This window comes from Aethalodelphis obliquidens, unplaced genomic scaffold (genome assembly GCF_003676395.1).
Source record: "Aethalodelphis obliquidens isolate GAN/ISIS:26980383/991018 unplaced genomic scaffold, ASM367639v1 scaffold36, whole genome shotgun sequence".
In the NCBI taxonomy this organism is placed as follows: domain Eukaryota; kingdom Metazoa; phylum Chordata; class Mammalia; order Artiodactyla; family Delphinidae; genus Aethalodelphis; species Aethalodelphis obliquidens.
Window position 1 is genome coordinate 6,282,736 of NW_020837980.1, and position 21,577 is coordinate 6,304,312.

The 21,577-nt window shown below is 33.5% G+C and overlaps 1 protein-coding gene across 2 annotated transcripts in view; it reads left to right on the forward strand.

The window, feature by feature from the left end:
* The window catches only part of INTS13 (integrator complex subunit 13), a 33,975-nt gene that overhangs the window by 3,831 nt on the left and 8,567 nt on the right, over positions 1-21,577 (forward strand). The window contains exons 3-14 of one of the 2 annotated variants that reach the window (XM_027129388.1): positions 342-416; positions 6,141-6,343; positions 6,737-6,817; positions 8,277-8,367; positions 9,815-9,943; positions 11,458-11,542; positions 14,846-14,935; positions 15,144-15,233; positions 16,333-16,511; positions 17,620-17,790; positions 18,052-18,206; positions 18,507-18,737. In XM_027129388.1, the coding sequence (XP_026985189.1) occupies positions 342-416; positions 6,141-6,343; positions 6,737-6,817; positions 8,277-8,367; positions 9,815-9,943; positions 11,458-11,542; positions 14,846-14,935; positions 15,144-15,233; positions 16,333-16,511; positions 17,620-17,790; positions 18,052-18,206; positions 18,507-18,737 (1,580 nt within the window). Of the gene's footprint in view, positions 1-341; positions 417-6,140; positions 6,344-6,736; positions 6,818-8,276; positions 8,368-9,814; positions 9,944-11,457; positions 11,543-14,845; positions 14,936-15,125; positions 15,234-16,332; positions 16,512-17,619; positions 17,791-18,051; positions 18,207-18,506; positions 18,738-21,577 lie in introns of both variants that reach the window. The other variant, XM_027129387.1, reaches the window with a different exon arrangement.

Sequence of the window (21,577 nt, forward strand, 5' to 3'; positions counted from 1 at the left end):
CATTTATTTTTGTTTGTATTCTCCCTGCACTACCCTCTGTCTTACCACACCTCAGACTCCTGGCTTTCCCCACATTGTGAGCAACAGAACTGTTGTATTCATCACTGTATTCCCATATCCCTAGTGCTGAGAATAGCACCTGGCCTGTACTAGGCATTCGGTAACTATAAAATGAATGAATGAATCAATCAGCAAACCAGAGCTAGAGACTGCACTCTCTATTTATGTTTATGTTATATATAATATATTAAAAGGTATTTATAATAAAATAAATGTTTTAAATATGATGTGATTGAGAAGACTTGGAGTTGAATACTAATTATTTCTTTGAACTCTATTAGGTGAATTTCATTGTGAGTGACTCTGGAGCACATGTTTTAAATTCTTGGACTCAAGAAGACCAAAATTTGCAGGAGGTATGCTTAGATTTTGAACTGTGGCCATTTTTGAAAATTATCTGGACCTGATAATACTTTCTTAAAATATAATTAATGTTTTAAATAGGTATAGTATTTGCACATAGTTTTAAAACACCAACTAATACTAAAAGAAAAACAGCTGTCTGTCTTCCAGTCTTTCCCCACTTTCTAGAAGCAAGCTTTCAACTCTTTAGCTCATCTAGTATTTACTTCATATTTCTAAATAACATGTTTTTACTGCTATTTACAGAGTTCTCAATTTAAACCTCATTTATCATTACTGTCAATGAGGATTTACCTTTTATACTTCCTCTCACCCATGCCACTCTCACTGCCTTCTTCCCTTCCCTGATTTTCTCAATATTATATCAGAAGTTTTGTTTAATTCAAAATTTCATGTTTACATTGTAATGTCTACATAAAGTGTTATCCACTGCTAAGCCAAGTGGCATATGCGATTATTTCCTTTGTTTTGTGTTTTATTAAGGTTTTATTGACATATAGTTGACATACAGTACTGTATAAGTTTAAGGTCTACAGCACAATGATTTGACTTCTGTGTTATTTCCTTTGTTGTACAACTTTTTGGTGTTCCTGGAATTTATCATTTCCTTTTTTTCTCCTTTAATATGCTTAGTTTTCTGAGAATCTATTGCTGCTTTTCCTCATGTGTCTGTGAAACTTCCCAATATACTTATCATTAATGTATTAGAATTTTAGTAGTTTGATTTTCTTTTCCCCCCTTGAAAAACTTCTTGGAACGCAGTCTTGGGCTGCACTTTGAACTGGTTGCTTTCTACGCCTGGTGCACTGCTGTCATCCTCCTTGCTTTTGTGTGTGTGTGTGTGTAATCTCTTGTTTTGGTAAAATATAACCTCCAGAATTCTTGTAACTTACCTTACAGTTTATTGATACTTGAGGTATAAAAATTTCAGATTGGAAATAATTTTCTCCTCAAAATTCTGAGGGCCTTACCCCACTGTTTTATAACTCCCAGTGTTACTGTGAAGTCCAGTATCATTTTTCTTCATAATTTCTCTCTGAAACCTTTTAGGATCTTTTCTTTCTCCCTTTATGTTCTGAAATTTCTCAATGATTGGCCTTGGTGTTGGTCTTTTCTCATTCATTGTGCTAGGCTTTATATTCTTCAGGAAAATTTCCCCTGTTGTTTCTTTGATAATGTTCTTGTCTTTGTGTTCTGTGTTTTTCTGGAATCCCTATGAATGGGATGTTGGACCTCCTGGATTAAATTCCTTGTTCTTTTTCTCACTGATCCTCCCATTGTTGTTCCTTCTGGGCCTTTTACCTATTTCCTTTTAATCCTTATATGGAACTTTTTATTTGATCTTATTTTTAATTTCCAAGAACTTTTACTTACGCTCTAATTATGTCCATTTTTGTCATATCCTTTTCTTGTTTTACGGGTGTAATTTTTTAATCCAAAGGTATTAGTTTATTTGAAGTTTTCTTTTGATCTCCTTCTGTTTTCAGTGCTCTTTTCATGTTGAGGCTTTGCTTAAATGCCTACTGATATTTAGCTATGCAACCTTATTTAAAAGCAGGCCACTAAAGAGCAGGTTAGAAGATCTGCATGTTGTGGAGTAGGTATTGCTGACTGGCCTTCATCGTGATTTATTTAATCTAGTTGTTTTCCCTGGGGGGCCTCCAGATGTCAGAATAGACAGATTGTCTCTCCGAGACTTCTCGGGGTCTCCAGAGAAGATCTTCCACTCTTCCACCTGCATGCTATAAACTTGGTTGTCAGCCTTCTGGGAGCCAGGGGAGAGGGTAGGTTCTACCATCCAGTAGGTGAACTTTCACTCAGTCTTTCTGTTTTTGGTCTAGTACTGTGCTGTCCAATATAGTAGCTACTAGCCATATGTAGCTACCATTAGCTATCAGATAGCTACTATTTAAATTTAAATTAATTAAAATTAAATGCAATTAAAAAATCCAGTTTCTCTGTAGCACTAGCCATGTTTTAAACGCTCAGTAGGCCGCATGTGGATAGTGGCTACTGTACAGCACAGTTATAGAACTTTTCCATCATCAGAGAAAGCTCTTTTGGGCAGCACTGGTCTAGTGTCTTCCCCTGACACTCCGCTGTGCTTTGTGGTATCCATGCTTGGTACCTCTCTGGTTCATTTCCTCCAAGGACTGTGATTCTGTATCTGGGGGAGTCAGGAAGAGAGAGTCACTTGCATGGGTAGGGTGTGAGTAAGATCGGGAGTCAAGTTGTTCCTTATACTGGCTTCAAGTCTTTCAGTTTTCAGTATCTTGCCTCATCCTTGCTTTATGTGGTACTTGATGCCTCCAGTTCCTGAACTTCTCCTGGATTCTGAAAGGCATATCATCTTGCCTTTTCCCTCTGTAGGTGCTTAGATTTCAGTTTATTCAGTCTTGCTAAGTCCATTACCATTCCTCCATCCATTTTCATACATTCTTGCTGACATCTCTTGATTGTTCTCTTGTCTCCTCCTCCATTCTCTTCATCTTTGTGGGTTTATGGGTTTGTTTTTTTTTTACCCCCTTTGGTGTTTCCTTTTTTTTTTTTTTTTTTTTAATGCGGTACACGGGCCTCTCACTGTCGTGGCCTCTCCTGTTGTGGAGCACAGGCTCCGGACGCACAGGCTCAGCAGCCATGGCTCACGGGCCCAGCCGCTCCGCAGCATATGGGATCTTCCCAGACCGGGGCATGAACCCGTGTCCACCGCATCGGCAGGTGGACTCTCAACCACTGCGCCACCAGGGAAGCCCTGGTGTTTGCTTTTTTAAATTAAATTCCTTTACTACAGTTTTAGTGGAGTTTGAGGGAGCAGAAATAAACCCATGCTCAATTCATCAAGTTTATGCTTTTTAAACGTGTCTAAAGCTATTGAATTCGTGGTAGCTTACGTTCTTTTCTGTCGTTTAGGTGGATAGAAGACTTCAGTCTATCAGGTCCTTCACTGATGAATATGAACATGAGAGACAGGCATTAGTGAAATATTTGAATACATTATTTGAACTATTTCATGTTAAAATTTTTCTGTTAATGGATGCCCTTTAGTGGAAATAATCCCATGCAAATGTGTTTCAATGAAAATGTGTTTCTTACGATGTTTGGTCTTAAAATGTTGTGATTAATATTATAATATGTAAACATAGCTAACCTTTTTTTCTTTTGAGGTAACTCACTGAAGGGGGACTTTTATTGGCTTGGCTTTGCATTTATATCACTCCAAAATGTTCTTTATTCTTTCATTGCTTGAAAAAATATTAAGGATTCCGTACATTCCCCCTGTACTATCTTTTTGAAATAGCATGTATTCTGCTTTGTTCTTTCAAGAGGTACTGTGAAAGAAGACTGAAGCTTCTCTAGTTGTGTATAAATAAAAATAAGTACAAATTTGAATAGATTTTCGTTACTGCACCTCTGCAGTGCAGTAAGAGGTATGCATTTAATAATGGGAGCTATACTGATGATACGAGAATTACTGCTTCCTTCTGCTTTCTGAAGGTGAAGGCATATTATATCACACGCATTGCTTTTAGATTATGAACAGAAGGGGAAACTCCAGGTGTGAAGGCAACTATATAGCAGATCCCTAATGTTTAAGATGATATAAAGTAATTGACATTTTGTATAAATTATGTATAATCTTGTTTGCGTAAACACATTTAATGTTTAGCTTTCGTTATCTGTGTCACACCTTTCTCTAGTTATTGTGACTGATCATGAGAAGCAATTGAAGTAGATTGATTGAAGAATGTTTGGGCTGGAAAGATTGTAGACATCTTTTGCTTTGACTCCTTCCTTTTGCAGGTGAAGGAACTGAAGCCCACAGGTGCCAGAGGTAGTTTGACTTGCATACCTGGGTCCAGGACTCTTTCTGTTACAGCACGTGACTCTATCCTCTACATTGTAGATCTTATTACAAAAAATTTATCAGATTTCAGGAGTTTTGGTCTTGTTTTTGTTGGGTAAATTAAAGTTTGAAAGTATCATACTAATGTGGCACAGGTTCTATTATTAGTTTCACTTTCAGATTAGGAAAAAAGCTAGGAGAGTTAAACCAGGGTCACACAATATTAAAAGTCAGAGCCAGCATTTCAGTCCATAGTTACCTGACTCCAGAAGTTAAGCTTTCTGCTGCTTTCCCAGGACCACAACACCCCTGTCCTAAAAAAGCTTTTTATTTTTTCTCCTATGTACCAGGGACTTTTTATAGTCCTATATATACAGTATTTTTTCTTTCATTTTTGATCACTTTTTATGAATAGGTAATGCCTATGTTTTTTAAAAATAAATTTTACGTATATACTTGCATGTACACATATGTGTGTGTGTGTAAGTAAAAGCTAAGCCTTGAAAAATTTCCCACTCATCCCCTGTTCCAGTTAGTGTTGTGCTAGAGCCTGGTTATACCAACTTGGAAGAGCTGAGTGTGTGCATCTCCTATCAACTTTACATTCAGTGAAAGCTTGAAAGTAGCGATCATGGGAGTACTTAACCATAGATATTGGCAAACACTACAAATTAGGTTTTTTTTTTCCCTTTGGAGAGCTGGTTTACCACCACATCACTATTTATCCCCACCACTATTAGTTTTTAATGGGTCCTTCCAACGTATCTTTATGCATATATAAAGCAAAGTCCTCACACTTTGTTCTTTTTTAAGAGTGTTTTAGCTATTCTGTATCCCTTGTAATTCCATATAAATTTTAGAATCACCTTATCAATTTCTATCAATACAAAGAAGTCAGCTGGGATTCTGACAGGGATTATGTTTAATCTGTAGTTCAGTTTGGGTAATGTTGTCATCTTAACAATAGTAAGTATTCCAGTCCATGAACATAGGATGTTTTCTACTCATTTAGATCTTTAATTTCTTTCAACAGCATTTCATAGTTCTCAGAGTATAAAATCTGCATTTCCTTTGTTATATTTATTCCTAAGCATTTTATTCTTTTTGGTGCTATTATAAATGGAATTGTTTTCTTAATTTCATTTTTGGCTTGTTCTTTGCAAATGTACAGCAATACAATTGGTTTTTGTCTGTTGATCATGTATCCTGCAACCTTGCTTAACTTGCTTATTATTTCTAAAAAATTTCTAATGGATTCCTTAGGATTTTCTACATACAAGATCATGTCATCTGCAACATAGAGATAGTTTTACTTCTTCCTTTCCAATCTGAATTCCTTTTATTTCTTTTTCTTTCCTAATGCTTGGGCTAGAAGCTCTAGTATAGTATTGAATTGAAATGGTGAGAGTGGATATCCTTCTGTTTCTGATCTTAGAGGGAACACATCTAGTTTTCACTATTAAGCATGATATTATGTATAGGTTTTTCATAGGTGCCTTTTATCTGCTTGAGGAAGTTCCCTTCTGTTTCTAGTTTGTTGAGTGTTTTTTATCATGAAAGAGTTTTAGATTTTTGTCAAATGCTTTTTCTGTATTTATGGGGATGATCATGTGATTTTTAAAAATTCCATTGATATCGTTTGCATTAATTAATTTTTAGACGTTAAATCAACTTTGTGTTCCTGGGATAAGTCCAACTTGGTCATGGTATATAATTCTTTTTATATGTTCTGGATTCAGTTTGCTATTATTTTGTTGAGGATATTTGTATCCATATTTATAAGATACATTGGTCTGTAGTTTCATTTTCTTGTGATGCCTTTGTCTGACTTGTGCTTATTCTTGTCAACATGATTGTTTTCCCTTTTACTTAGCTGATGGCAGCGTTAGCTGCTGTTGGGCCTCCTAATCCACGGGCAGATCCAGAATGCTGCAGTATTCTGCATGGTCTTGTTGCAGCAGTGGAAACCCTCTGTAAAATTACCGAATACCAACATGAGGCTCGTACTCTACTAATGGAGAATGCAGAACGTGTTGGAAATAGAGGACGAATAATTTGCATTACTAATGCAAAAAGGTGAGCCATTAATCACAGTAATTCTTTCACTGAGGGAATTTTAATATCTTATTGTAGTTTTTATTAAAAAGAAAGCAGGGGCAACATGTTAGCATTTAAGGATATCACACGTGGCCTTTCTAATATCGAAACTGTGTTTATCCAGTTCTAAAATATCCAGTTCATCTTATTGAAAACTGTTTAGATTGTTATCACGTAGGTCGATTTGACTTTTTTTCCTCACTAGTTTTTCATTCAATTGGTCGTTTGGTATTGTGAATGAGCACACTACAGACAGTCCTTATTGAAGTAATTTTAAGTGCCTGTAACAAGATACTACAGCTGAATAGTGTGTTTAATTTTTTCTCTTACTATTTATTTATTTAAGTTGGTTTTATCTTTTTTATGCCATAGTGATAGTCATGTGCGAATGCTTGAGGACTGTGTCCAGGAAACAATTCATGAACATAACAAGCTTGCTGCAAATTCAGATCAGTGAGTATAATCCATAAATGGAATAAATATTCCATTTTATAGTCATATTTATTTCATTATAATTATTCCAATAATTTTAATGGTAATTGGTACCATTCCCTTGAATTCTCTACTGGCTCTACAAATTAGTCAAAAATGTATGTTCGATCAGAAACTTCTTCTCCCATTTTCCCTTTAAGTTTAAAATTTTACTTTTTGCTCACAGAAAAGGTGAGCAGAAGGGTAAAATAATACATGAATTTATAATGCATATTTTTTGATGGCTTGTTCTCATACTCTGTATTACAAATCTATAAAATGAGCAAATCATTGGTGGCATTATTCAGTATGTACCAAATCAAAACATAACTAATTATATTGTCTGAATTTTTAAAAAAGAAAAAAGCCACTAAAGATATGTTTGGGGCAATTGCTGTGAGGAGTCTATATTAGATCAAGCTACTATTAATTTTCTAGGTGGAGTACTGTTATTATCATCAACAAGTAGGATTATTCTCACTAGGAGAAGGAAGCATGCTGAGGTATTTAGGAATGAAGTGTCATTTCCTCTGCAACTACTCTCAAATGACTTAGTAAAAAAAAAAAGAATGTACATCTATTTAGGCATTTATAGTGAAAACAAATGTAGCTAACGGCTAATTAGCTTATCTATGTTAAGGATATATGGGTGTTCATTGAATAGTACTTTTCTTTCAATTTTTCTGTAGGTTTGGAAATTTTAAAATAAGAAGTTGGCTCACAGATATAGAGAACAAACTAGTAGTTACCAGTGGAGAGAGGGAAGGGGAGAGGGGCAAGATAGGGGTAAGGATTAAGAGATACAAACTACCATGTATAAAATAAATAAGCTATAAGGATATATTGTACAACATGGGGAATATAGCCAGTATTTTATAATAACTATAAATGGAGTATAACCTTTAAAAATTATGAATCACTGTCGTATGTCTGAAACTTTTATTATTGTACATCAGCTGTACCTCAATTTAAAAAAAGAAATAAAATGGAGGGGGCAAAAAATAAATAAAATAAAAAGTTGGGGGTAACTTTTTAGTATTACAAATTCTGTATTCTTGGAAATAACCAATTATAGGTAATATAATTTGTTCTTGAAAAACACTAGTAAAAGGGAAATTAATACACAATATATTCATTTTCTCTGTGGCAGTTATCTATTGAAAATTATACCAGAGTATAAGAATTTTCTCTTTATTTTATCCTTCGAATACACAAAATGATCATTTTTGCATTTCAATTAAACTCATATAAATTATTCATTAAATGTTCATACAAGTACAGCAGTTATACAGTCTTTCTGAATATTTAGCTTTTATGTTAACCGTGGTATCTGATTATAGAGACACACTGTTTTAGTATATAAAACTTTTTATAGTTTACCTGCCTGAATTCTTTACGTAGTATATAGTCTTATATTCTAAGTGAAAAGTTTCTCTTTAAGTCTCATGCAGATTCAGAAGTGTGAGCTAGTCTTGATCCATACCTACCCAGTTGGTGAAGACAGCCTTGTATCTGATCGTCCTAAAAAAGAGGTAAGTGCAGAAGTAATGGAAGAAGAGATCATTGTTAATTATTAATAATAAATGCTGAGAAGGTTTAGCATAAGAATGATCAGGTTGCCAACATTTTCTGATACAAAAATATTTAGAGTTTTGAAAGCAACCTGTATGGCAAAGTACCTAGATTAGTTCTTTATGTTATAATTGTAGATTTTGAAAGTATTTTGTTTGCCTGTTGATGTTTATTTTAAATAACTGTGTTCTCAAACCATACACAATTTGTATTGTTCCTCAAATTTCAGTTACTGTAATGGATTTCAGTTGCTTTAATGACTTCTTACTCTGTAGAACTGTTTTTCTTCTCATTAGGAAAATAATACACTCTTTAATCAAAATACACTCCTATAACAAAGAAATTAACTTTACCTATCCAGAGGGGTAAAAGACTAATTTCCAAAACTAATTTGGTTTTACTTTTCAAATAAATTTTTCAAAAAAATTTTTCAAACTTTTCAAATAAATTTCCAAAACTAATTTGGTTTTACTTTTCAAATAAATTTGAACAATTTTAAAGGAAGAGATGAGTCTGTTGATTGTTAAATGGATTCACATCACATAATATTCTCCATTGGTGGTCTGTGTTTAGAAATAGAGATATGTGTGTTTGTATAACTATATTAAATGTGTATGTTCTTATTTTTGTTTTTTTTAGTTAGCATTACTTAATATAAACATGAAGTATTAACTTAGATAATGTTTTTTTTAATAGCTGATTTCTTTTTTAGGTCATTATCTCTATCATTGTGTTTTATGTGGTTTCCAGTGTAAGCCCATTTTTTGTTAACATTTTTCTGACTCTTGGTGACATAACATTATATTGGCTTTACTTTGAGATAAGTAAATAATTTACTTACAATAAATACTATTACCCTGCAATGAGTAAAATTTTGTTGCCTGGTTATAAGTAACTTTTGGCTGCCTTATACATTTCTTGGTGACAAAATATGATGATTGTAGTGATTTTCATTCTTCGTAATAAGTAGTAGTATCTGCAGAGGTTTGTCCTCTCCACAAAATTAATTATTTTTTCTACCGTATTTCTGTGGGACACTTCAAATCAATTTTGCATATAGATAAATAGAAGTAAAAATTATAAATTAAAATATAGATTTAAATCAAAGACTATTCTACGCTAAGTTTCAAGAGGACAGGGATTTCGCCTGTTCACTGCTGTATCCTCCAGTAGCTCACACAGCTTCTGGCAATTTATACAGTAAGTTCTCTTTAATACCTATCGTTGAATGAGTGAATGTATAAAAATGTATTACTAAAATAATGATTATGGTTAATTTATGGACCTTTTCCCCCCTAAATTCTCACAAGTAAAAGTACTTAATTTTCATGGGTTGAAGTAAAATATTTAGCACTAAGTTAAAATGTTTAAAGTTTTGTGGGGTTTTTTTTTCATACCTTTCTATAGTTGTCCCCCGTTTTAACCAGCGAAGTTCATAGTGTTCGTGCAGGACGGCATCTTGCTACCAAATTAAATATTTTAGTACAGCAGCATTTCGACTTGGCTTCAACTACTATTACAAACATTCCAATGAAGGTAGGCAGTTCTTTTTCTTGCTGTTTTGAAAGCTCTGCTTTGCTTTTTAAATATTTGATATGTATTATTTATTTTAATGAACCTTAACTTTTTCTTCCCATATCATATTTTCTGTTTTGCTAGCACACATTCAGTGTCTTTGACCAGGTTAGTAAATAATGAAAAGCAACAAGAAAGGATCACAGAACAAAGTGCTGTATTTTTTTTTTCCTAATAAGAACATTCTGTATCAGCTTTTTTGTTTTTAATTTTGTTCTCATTATTTTCATCAAAATATAATTTCTATCTGAAATGATTACTTTTTCTGTGATTCTTTTCCTGACAGTTGTTATTAGATTTTACTCACTTTGTGTGTTCTAGTAGATCTTTTCTTTCTTATATTTTTGTTCTTGCCTACCCAGTATAAAGGTGTTTGTAACTAATAGGTCTAACTAGGGAAAAATAGTTTATAGTTTTAAACAAGTTTATGATTCTAGCTGAAAAACATATGAGTCTTATGATTTTACTAATGGATTTTCTTAGGAATCTGTTACTGTCTTGTCATTTTCATTATGTTATTTAGTTGTCTAAGACCGGCACAATGTCTGGGCCATAGAAAGCTTCAAATGAATTTTTACTGAGGGGAGTTACATTTAATTGTATTGATTATATTTACAAATGTAAAGTAGCCAGTATATCTAAAAATTTAAATTAGCTTTCTTATAAGTCCAGTTTCATTTTTTTTGCCACCATATGATGAAAACTAAATTGCATGAGAAATGTAATCTTTTCATTATTGATTTCCTCCTTATACCACTGGCTGGCTCTTTAATAGAAATTATAGCCTTAACCAGTAGAACAGTTTAGGTGAGGCAGCAGTGAACAATTAAAATAGCATGATAGACGTATTTTAATATAATTTCATGAGTTATAAGAAAAATACTCTGAGGGTGACAGATACCTTGCTTTTTAAATTTGACCATATTTGTGTGCTACTGGTGTGACTCCTCAGTCTTTGTCTTTTTCTTGTAAATAGATAATACTGAAGTTTCTATTTACTGTTTAGTGAGGACAAGTTACTAAACTTGTTTATTAGTCTGTATTTGCTATTTTATATAATTGGTGCTTGCTAATTTACTATAGGTATTTAAAGATGCTATTTCCTCCTTCAATCAACTATTTTACATTGAGTAAACTATTTCAATTACATCATATTTGTGTTTAAAAAGTATTGGCAGGACAATGCATTCAGAGTAAAAAAAATTCTAAAATTTCTAGATGAACCATCTATGTTAATTCTGACATAACATAAGAAAAATCACTACTTTATTACTGATATGTAGCCAGTAGTTTTTTAATATAGTTTATATTACTGTGGAAAATTATTGCATCTTTAAATAGATTAATTACTGAGCAAACTATCCCCTTATTATAGCTAATTATTGTTGGGTATATTTGATCTCACTTTAAGCAAAATGAATAATTACTTCATTGTTTTAAAAACAAAACCAAGTTATTTTAAATTTTGCTTTAAGGAAGAACAACATGCTAACACATCTGCCAATTACGATGTGGAGCTACTTCATCACAAAGATGCACATGTAGATTTTCTGAAAAGTGGTAAGTAAGAGACGTTGGAAAACACTATTTTGTAAGATCTAACATATGAAAGCATACTAACAGCTTTGAGAAGTTCTTGAGTAAATAAACCTGATTGACTTTAGTTCATCCCGTTCCAAACTTACCTGACAATATCACCCATTAATGGCCATGGAACTAGTGTTCTATTGAATTTACTTTGGGAAAGACTAGGCTAATGGAACAAATACAGACATACCTCATTTTATCATGCTTTGCTTTACTGTGCTTCACGGATGTTGCGTTCTTTTACAAATTGAATGTTTGTGGCAACCTGGGTTGAGCAAATCTTTGGCGACATTTTTTCAATAGCACTTGCTCACTTCATGTCTCTGTGTCACATTTTGGTAATTCTCACAGTACGTCAAACTTTTTCATCATTATTTTTCTTATGGTGATCTGTGATCAATGATCTTTGATGTTGCTCTTGTAAATTGTTTTGGGGTTCCACAAACTGTACCCATATAAGACAGAGAACTTATTCCATAAATGTTGTGTGTGTTCTCACTGCTCCACTGACTGGTTATTCCCCATCTCTTTCCCTCTCCTTGGGCCTCCCTATTCCCTGGGACACAACAATATTGAAATTAGTCCAGTTAATAACCCTACAGTGGCCTCTAAGAAAGGAAGAGTTGCACATCTCTTACTTTATTTTTTTTTCATGGAAAGGCATTTTATTTTAAATATAGCAGTGTGTACATGTCAGTCCCAAACTCCCAATCTATCCCTCCCCTCTCCCTTCCCCCCTGGTAACCATAAGTTCATTCTCTATGTTTGTGAGTCTGTTTCTGTTTTGTAAATAAGTTCATTTGTATCATTTTTTTAGATTCCACATATAAGTGATATCATATCATATTCGTTTTTTTCTGTCTCACTTCACTTAGTATGGTAATCTCCGTGTCCATCCATGTTGCTGCAAATGGCATTATTTCATTCTTTTTAATGGCTGAGTAATATTCCATGGTATATATGTACCACATCTCTTTATCCATTCTTCTGTCACTGGACATTTAGGTTGCTTCCATGTCTTGGCTATTGTAAACAGTGCTGCAGTGAACATTGGGGTGCATTTATCCTTTCGAACCATGGTTTTCTCTGGATATGTGCCCAAGAGTGGAATTGCTGGATCATATAATAGCTCTGTTTTTAGTTCTTTAAGGAACCTCCATACTGTTCTCCATAGTGGCTGTATCAATTTACATGTCTACCAACAGTGCAAGAGGGTTTCCTTTTCTCCACACCCTCTCCAGCATTTATTGTTTGCAGATTTTTTGATGATGGCCATTCTGACCAGTGTGAGGTGATATCTCATTGCAGTTTTGATTTGCATTTCTCTAGTAATTAGTGATGTTGAGCATCTTTTCATATGTCTGTTGGCCAGCTGAAGCTATGTCTTCTTTGGAGAAATGTCTCTAGGTCTTCTGCCCATTTTTTGATTGGGTTTTTTTTTTTTTGATATTGAGGTGCATGAGCTGTTTGTAAATTTTGGAGACTAATCCCTTGTTGGGTCGCATTATTTGCAAATATTTTCTCCCATTCTGTTGGTTGTCTTTTCGTTTTGTTTATGGTTTCCTTTGCTGTGAAATGTCTCTCATTTTAAATCAAAAGTTAGAAATGATTAAGCTTAGTGAGGATGGCATGTTGAAAAGCCAGGATAGACTGAAAGCGAGGCCTCTTGCACCAGTTAGCCAAGTTGTGAATGCAAAGGAAAAATTATTGAAGGAAATTAAAAGTGCTACTTCAGTGAACACACAAATGATAAGAGAGTGAAACAGCCTTATTGCTGATATAGAGGAAGTTATAGTGGTCTGGGTAGAAGATCAAAGCAGCCACAACATTCCCTCAAGCCAAAGCCTCATCTACAACAAGGCCCTAACTCTCTTCAATTCTGTGAAGGCTGAAAGAGGTGAGGAAGGTACAGAAGAAAAGTTTGAAGCCAGCAGAGGATGGTTCATGATGTTTAAGGAAAGAAACTGTCTCCATAATATACAAGTGCAAGGTGAAGCAGCGAGTACTGATATAGAAGCTGCGGCAAGTTATCCAGAAGATCTAGGTCAGATAATTCATGAAGGTGGCTGCACTAAACAGATTTTCAGTGTAGATGAAACAGCGTTCTATTGGAAGAAGATGTCATCTAGGACTTTGATGGCTAGAGAGGAGAAGTCAGTGCCTGACTTGAAAGGACAGGGTGACACTCTTATTAGGGGCTAATGCAGCTGGTAACTTTAAATTGGAGCCAAAACTTATTTACCCTTCTGAAAATCCTAGGACCCTTAAGAATTGCACTAAATCTACTCCACCTGTGCTCTATCAGTACAACAACAAAGCCTGGATAACAGCACATCTGTTGACAACATGGTTTACTCATTATTTTAAGCCTACGATTTAGCCTACTGCCAGAAAAAAAGGTTTCTTTCAAAATATTACTGCTCATTGACAGTACACCTGGTCACTCAAGAGCTCTGATGGAGACATACAATGAGATTAATGTTGTTTTCTTGCCTGCCAACACAACATCCTTTCCACAGCACATGGATCAAGGAGTCATTTTGACTTTCAGGTCTTACTATTTAAGAAATATATTTCATAAAGCTATAACTGCCATAGATAGTGATTCCTCTGATGGATCTTGGCAAAGAAAGTTGAAAACCTTCTGGAAAGGATTCTGGATGCTGTTAAGAACATTTGTTTTTTATGGGAAGAGGTCAAAATATCAACGTTAACATGAGTTTGGAAGAAGTTGATTCCAACCCTCTTGGATGACCTTGAGGGTTTAAGACTTCAGTGTTCATTATTATTTTAACATCTGTTTACTCTGAACTCCATTAAGGCAAAAAGTGCTCATTGTTACATCTTCTTATATATTTACCTTATAGATTCCTCATTTTATGTTTCTTCTAATAAATTTATTGGGATTCAGTACAATGAGTTGTGCATTTTAGGTTCCTGAAGCTTTCTACATAACCATGTTATTTTATCATTTAATGGTGTCAGAGGGTAGCAGTTGTAGATTCTTAAAATTTTTAAAAATTTGCTGTTATTTTTAGTGTAGTGACTGAAATGATTAAATTAATTAATGAGAAATTTGGAGGAAAACGAAGTACTTATTTTAATAATAACTGATATCCAAAGTCAATTTGGTATTTTTCTAGGAGACTTTCTAAACAAAGATGTTCTCTCAGAGGTATTTTCTCTTATAGACCTTAAAGTCTTGGAAATCTTGTCAAACATTTGAAGTTTGTGATTATTTAGTAATGTTATTATTTCTCAAACTTATTTTTAAAGGTGATAACCACTTAAGTGGAAGCAGTAGAGAAGGCTCATTTAAAGAAACAATAACATTAAAGTGGTGCACACCAAGGACCAATAACATTGGTAGGTATTTAAAAATAATTGAAAGAGAAAATAATAATCAAAAGATTCTTTAAGTATTGTGTACGGATTATTTGTTTCTTTTTGAATTTTTGTTTTTCATTGTTTTAGAGGATCAAGGAACAAGCTTTCGTTTTTGCTTGTTTTTCCTCTTTTAATTGTGGAAATATTTCTTTATATTCTTTCAAATCAGTGTTTTCTTCTATTTCAGAATTACACTATTGCACTGGCGCTTATCGAATTTCACCCGTAGATGTAAATAGTAGACCTTCCTCCTGCCTTACTAATTTTCTTCTAAATGGTAACTTTCATCATTTAATTGTTTTGACTGAGATTGTGTCAAGTGAAATCATTAGTGAGAATATGTGAAATGTGAATTCTCGAAAAGCTGTTTTTTTCAATATAGTCTAACCATTTTATTTCCCAAAGCTGTTTTAAATTTAACAGTTTTACTAATGTTTAAAAATAAGTTGACTTTGTCTTTCACACTATTGTAGCTAAGTAAATTTACTTAATATATTTTTTAGAATTTTTATTTTAAAAATTTGACATTTAGAGTCTAAGTTAATTTTTTTTGGACGATAGAATAATATAGACTTGTTTATCTTGGCCTATTCAATTTTAAATTACAAAATATATATGGAATTATTTCTCTTTAAACACTATATCTTTATTATAAATAAACATGTTATTTTCAATAATATACCATATTATTCTTATAGATATGACTTTAAATCCGATGTTTCCTTGTGTAAAAAATTTTTAAAAAAATTATTGAATTCCATTTGCTAAATCTAAATTCTGATGGCTCCTCTGATGATTCTTATAATAACTAGGTTTTGGAACCACTGTTGTAAAGAGTTACTCTGCCTTTATCATAAGGTTAATTTCATTGTTATATTAAGCACAGTTTGATTATCAGATTATGTAATGTTCAGATTAAATAACATTTGGTCATGTAAAGTAGCAAGTAGTTAAAATAACAGTGCCAATAAGGAGGTATTGTAGAAGTGAATTGAGACTTGCTTTCTCCCCCAAATGGTTTGTAGCTTTGATAACCTAAGGGTTATATAAGAGTTGTCCCACTTTTCTTCTTGATGTCCAGGAGAAAAATTTTGTATGAACTTGTAATTGAATGAATAATATAACCAAACATTATACCAGAGACCACTGTACTTACTTTGGAAAACTGTGTAACTATGTAAGCTTGGAGAAGCAAAGAGAAAGCTAAGGCTAGAATGCAGATTTTTAGGACTTGATATGCAGATACACTCAATTAGCAATGCTGGTTAAAATATGAAGAGCAATAAATAAAATGAAAAATCTAGACATAAATCTTAAGGGAAGAACTAAGAGCCCTTGGGATTTCATTACTGATAGAGTAATCTTGTTTTTGACAGGTCGTTCTGTTTTATTGGAACAACCACGAAAGTCAGGTTCCAAAGTCATTAGTCATATGCTTAGTAGCCATGGAGGAGAGATTTTTTTGCACGTCCTTAGCAGTTCTCGATCCATTCTAGAAGATCCGCCTTCAATTAGTGAAGGGTGTGGAGGAAGAGTTACAGACTACCGGATTACAGTAAGACTCTAATATCTATAAATTTTGAGTCTGTCATTCAGCAAGTACATAGAGTACCTATTATATGCTAAGATCTGTGACAAAAAGTTTAGAGAAGTTGGGTTTTTATTATTGTTTTAATTAGGTGAATTTCCTGCAGCACTTGCTCAAAAGAGCTGTTTATCACTATGTTGTCTTCCTTACATACTCAGTGTATGCTGAGAAGTATCTGAATGGCATTGACACACACTGGAATTATAGGCGAGAATGGAAGTTGATTCGAACTAATATTTTAGGTAGAATTTTATTTCTAGTAACTTAAGTGCCAAGCATAAACATTTGAAAGTTTGGATTCTGCTACTTTGAAATAACACTATAAATTTTTATATTATTGAGAGGTGCATACAAGGAAATTTTATCTATTTTTAGTAGAAATTGTATTGTTCTGATTTGAATTTTTCACTCTTCCACCCTTCTTTGATATTTCATGGCTGTCTACTTTTTAAGGTGGTTATAAAAATTAAATGTGAATGATGTATATGAATATACTTTGTAAACCACAAAGTGTTTTGTACTGTAATTGTTTTTGATTAGGCTTTTCATTTTTATTTTTACATAATTTTTTAAATAAGGAGAAAGCTAGTAAGTATTCATTGTAGAAAATGTAGAAAATGTAGATTCTTTTTATAAAAAAAGCAAAAACAAAGACTATCAATTACCTGTAATTCCATCATTCAAAGATAACCACTATTAACATTTTAATGTTGTATTAAGGTAATTTTTAAGTAAGCAAAATGGTATTCTAATGTGATGAACTTATTCTTTTATCTGCATATAATAGAAAAGAGTTAAATTATAGAAGTGAAGAAAAATGAGTGTTTTTAAAAAGTGGAAAGAACCATGAATGTATTAATGTTTGAAGCTTTCTTCATCTCTGTTGAATAAAGGCTGATAGGTTTCATGTTCAAAAAGAAAGGAAGAAATTAGTGTGTGGAGGGCGGGCTGTCAGAGAAAATGCTTTGTTGCATATCACAGGACAGAAGACCTCAGGGGAACAGACTGTTACATGTAATCCGTACTGAAACATTAGAAAATAGTTTCTAATTTTATCTTATTTGGTTATCATTAGGATTTTGGTGAATTTATGAGGGAAAACAGATTAACTCCTTTTCTAGACCCCAGATATAAAATCGATGGAAGTCTTGAGATCCCTTTGGAACGAGCAAAAGATCAGTTAGAAAAACATACCCGTTACTGGCCTATGATTATTTCACAGACCACCATCTTTAACATGCAAGCGGTAAGTGTTAAATAGTTTCAGTTTTTCTTCTAGATTAGTTATATATTCTTTACAAATAACATATATCAAGCAAAGAATGAAATATAAGAGTTTGCTACAGTTAAAGAATTAGTAATGGAAAATGGAAGTGATGGTTATAGATTAGCTCTCCATGGTGATGTTTAAAATCAATTCAAGTACTGTCTAGATGCTTCAATACTTATTTTTCACGACAGATTTTCTTTTTCTTTCTTTCTTTTTTTTTTTTTTTAAATCTAACAGGTAGTTCCATTAGCCAGTGTTATTGTGAAAGAATCTTTGACAGAAGAAGATGTGTTAAACTGTCAAAAGACAATATACAACTTAGTTGATATGGAAAGAAAAAATGATCCTCTACCTATTTCCACAGTTGGTACAAGAGGAAAAGGCCCTAAAAGGTAGGGTTTTTTTCTTTCTTTCTCGTATATCACATTTTCTTGATGCTTACTGTTTTTTTGAGCTAACTTATTCCATATGTAAATTATATGTTTGGGAGTGTGTATATACACATACATATGATTAAGATGAAATGATATAAAATAGCAGAATTAGATACATTATCACTTAGAATTGCACCATTGGAAGAGAAAGGAAACCCATGTTTAATTATTTCTTTTAACTTTATCAGTAACAAGTGACACTTGGATATTATTTAAAGAGTATTTTGTAAGAACATTATTTTAAATCTTTACTTTTAGAGATGAACAGTACCGTATCATGTGGAATGAATTAGAAACGCTTGTCAGAGCCCATATCAACAATTCGGAGAAACATCAAAGAGTCTTGGAATGTCTAATGGCATGTAGGAGCAAACCCCCAGAAGAAGAAGAACGAAAGAAACGAGGAAGAAAAAGGGAGGACAAAGAGGACAAGTCAGAGAAAGCAGTGAAAGATTATGAACAGGAGAAATCTTGGCAAGATTCAGAGAGGTGATTTCTTAATTAAATTAACATAGCACTGTGGTGCCTTTTGGCATAATCCATGCTACATGTAGCACATTTGAACATTCAGACCTTATTTATTAGTACTTCATTTAATATGTGTTTATTGTATTTTATAACTATTATTTTATCATTCTTCAAGTCTGGAAGGACTTTCTTGGGCTTAAAGAGGTATGATTTTTTTTTACTATTGGGGCAAAGATAGTGTTTAATTTTTTTCCTAATTAACTTCTGAAAGTCATAATACATGATTTTTGGTATCAGTAGTTGCTTTTATGTGTTATGAACATCAAAGGCATAGTTTTATTTCTTTATTCAGTGAATACTTATTAAATGCCCATGATGTGCCAGGCATTTGGCATACGATCCCTGCCCTGGAAGAATGTACAGTGTTGTGTAGAGGTAGGCAAGTAAATGAGCGATTTACAGCAAAGTGTGGAAGATGCTATTATAAAAATAGGCATAGGAAACCCTTGAAAGCATGAAAAATCATAGTCCTATTCTGAAAACCTTCCTCAATAGTACACTCTTTTCCTCAGTTCATGATTTATATAGTGATGTCGGGTTAAATTTGGAGAAAAACGTTAAAAGTAATAAAGGTCTATAAATAAAAATATCATGACATATTATCAGTAGTTGGCTTTATCTTCTACCTCCTTGCCAGAAATCAGGCAGAGAACCAGGTAACTATTACAATGGCAATGTAGTCAGTCCTTAAAAACAGAACTTACTATGGAAAATTTGAAACTTAATCCAAGAGTAGAATAAAAAGTTACCTATTATCTACTTTTAAAAGTTAATCAATTCATGGCAGATCTCATTTCATATATAGTCACATCCATTCCCCTCACCACTACCACCCTCCAACTCCCCCACCCGAATAGTTTGAAGCTAATTCTGGAAAGTGTATTATTTCATTCATAAATAAGTAGGACACTTTTATTCCCTTTGGCCTTAGAGGTTCACTTCTTACTTAGTGCTGCTGAGTTTCTGAAACAGAATTGTCTTGCTTTAAGAAGAGGGTGGAAAGAATATTCTCATTCAGATCCCACTGATCTTCAAGTATATGAAATTCAAAATAAGCTTGGAGTTAAGTTCCTACCTTAAGGAACATAAGTACATTTCCACAGTACATAAACTTGGGAACAAATGCTAGTAGATGTCTTAATCTTATTTGTAATTTGAAATAGTATTTTGTCTATATCTTTAGAAATTAAAATTGTGAAGTATCTTCCAAAGATCACTTTATTTGTTTTTTTTTGAATTTTACTTTATTTTTTATACAGCAGGTTCTTATTAGTTACCTAATAGTTTAGTGTATATATGTCAATCCCAATGTCCCAATTCGTCACACCACCAACACCCCCCTGCCACTTTCCCCACTTGGTGTCCATACATTTGTTCTCTGCATCTGTGTATCAATTTCTGCCCTGCAAACCAGTTCATCTGTACCATTTTTCTAGATTCCACATATATGCATTAATATACGATATTTGTTTTTCTCTTTCTGACTTACTTCACTCTGTATGACAGTCTCTAGATCCATCCACATCTCTACAAATGACCCAATTTCTTTCCTTTTATGGCTGAGTAATATTCCATTGTATGTATGTACCACATCTTTATCCATTCCTCTGTCATTAGGCATTTAGGTTGCTTCCATGACCTGGCTATTGTAAATAGAGCTGCAATGAACATTGGGGTGTATGTGTCTTTTTGAGTTATGGTTTTCTCTGGATATATACCCAGTAGTGGGATTGCGGGGTCGTATGGTAGTTCTACTTTTAGTTTTTTAAGGAACTTCCATACTGTTCTCCATAGTGGCTGTATCAATTTACATTCCCACCAACAGTGCAAGAGGGTTCCCTTATCTCCACACCCTCTCCAGCATTTGTTGTTTGTAGATTTTCTGATGATGCCCATTCTAACTGGTGTAAGGTGATACCTCATTGTGGTTTTGATTTGCATTTCTCTAATAATTAGTGATGTTGAGCAGCTTTTCATGTGCTTCTTGGCCGCCTGTATGTCTTCTTTGGAGAAATGTCTATTTAGGTCTTCTGCCCATTTTTGGATTGGGTTGTTTGTTTTTTTAATATTGAGCTGCATGAGCTATTTATATATTTTGGAGATTAATCCTTTGTCTGTTGATTCATTTGCAAATATTTTCTCCATTCTGAGGGTTGTCTTTTCTTCTTGTTTGCAGTTTCCTTTGCTTTGCAAAAGCTTTGAAGTTTCATTAGGTCCCATTTGTTTATTTTTGTTTTTATTTCCATTACTCTAGGAGATGGATCAGAAAAGATCTTGCTGTGGTTTATGTCAAAGAGTGTTCTTCCTATGTTTTCCTTTAAGAGTTTTATAGTGTCCAGTCTTATATTTAGGTTTCTAATCCATTTTGAGTTTATTTTTGTGTATGGTGTTAGGGAGTGTTCTAATTTCATTCTTTTACATGTACCTGTCCAGTTTCCCCAGCACCACTTATTGAAGAGACTGTCTTTTCTCCATTGCATATCCTTGCCTCCTTTGTCATAGATTAGTTGACCATAGGTGCATGGGTTTATCTCTAGGCTTTCTATCCTGTTCCATTGATCTATATTTCTGTTTTTGTGCCAGTACCATATTGTCTTGATTACTGTAGCTTTGTAGTATAGTCTGAAGTCAGGGAGTCTGATTCCTCCAGCTCTGTTTTTTTCCATCAATACTGCTTTGACTATCCGGGGTCTTTTGTGTCTCCATACAGATTTTAAGATTTTTGTTCTAGTTCTGTAAAAAATGCCATTGGTAATTTGATAGGGATTGCATTGAATATGTAGATTGCTTTGGGTAGTATA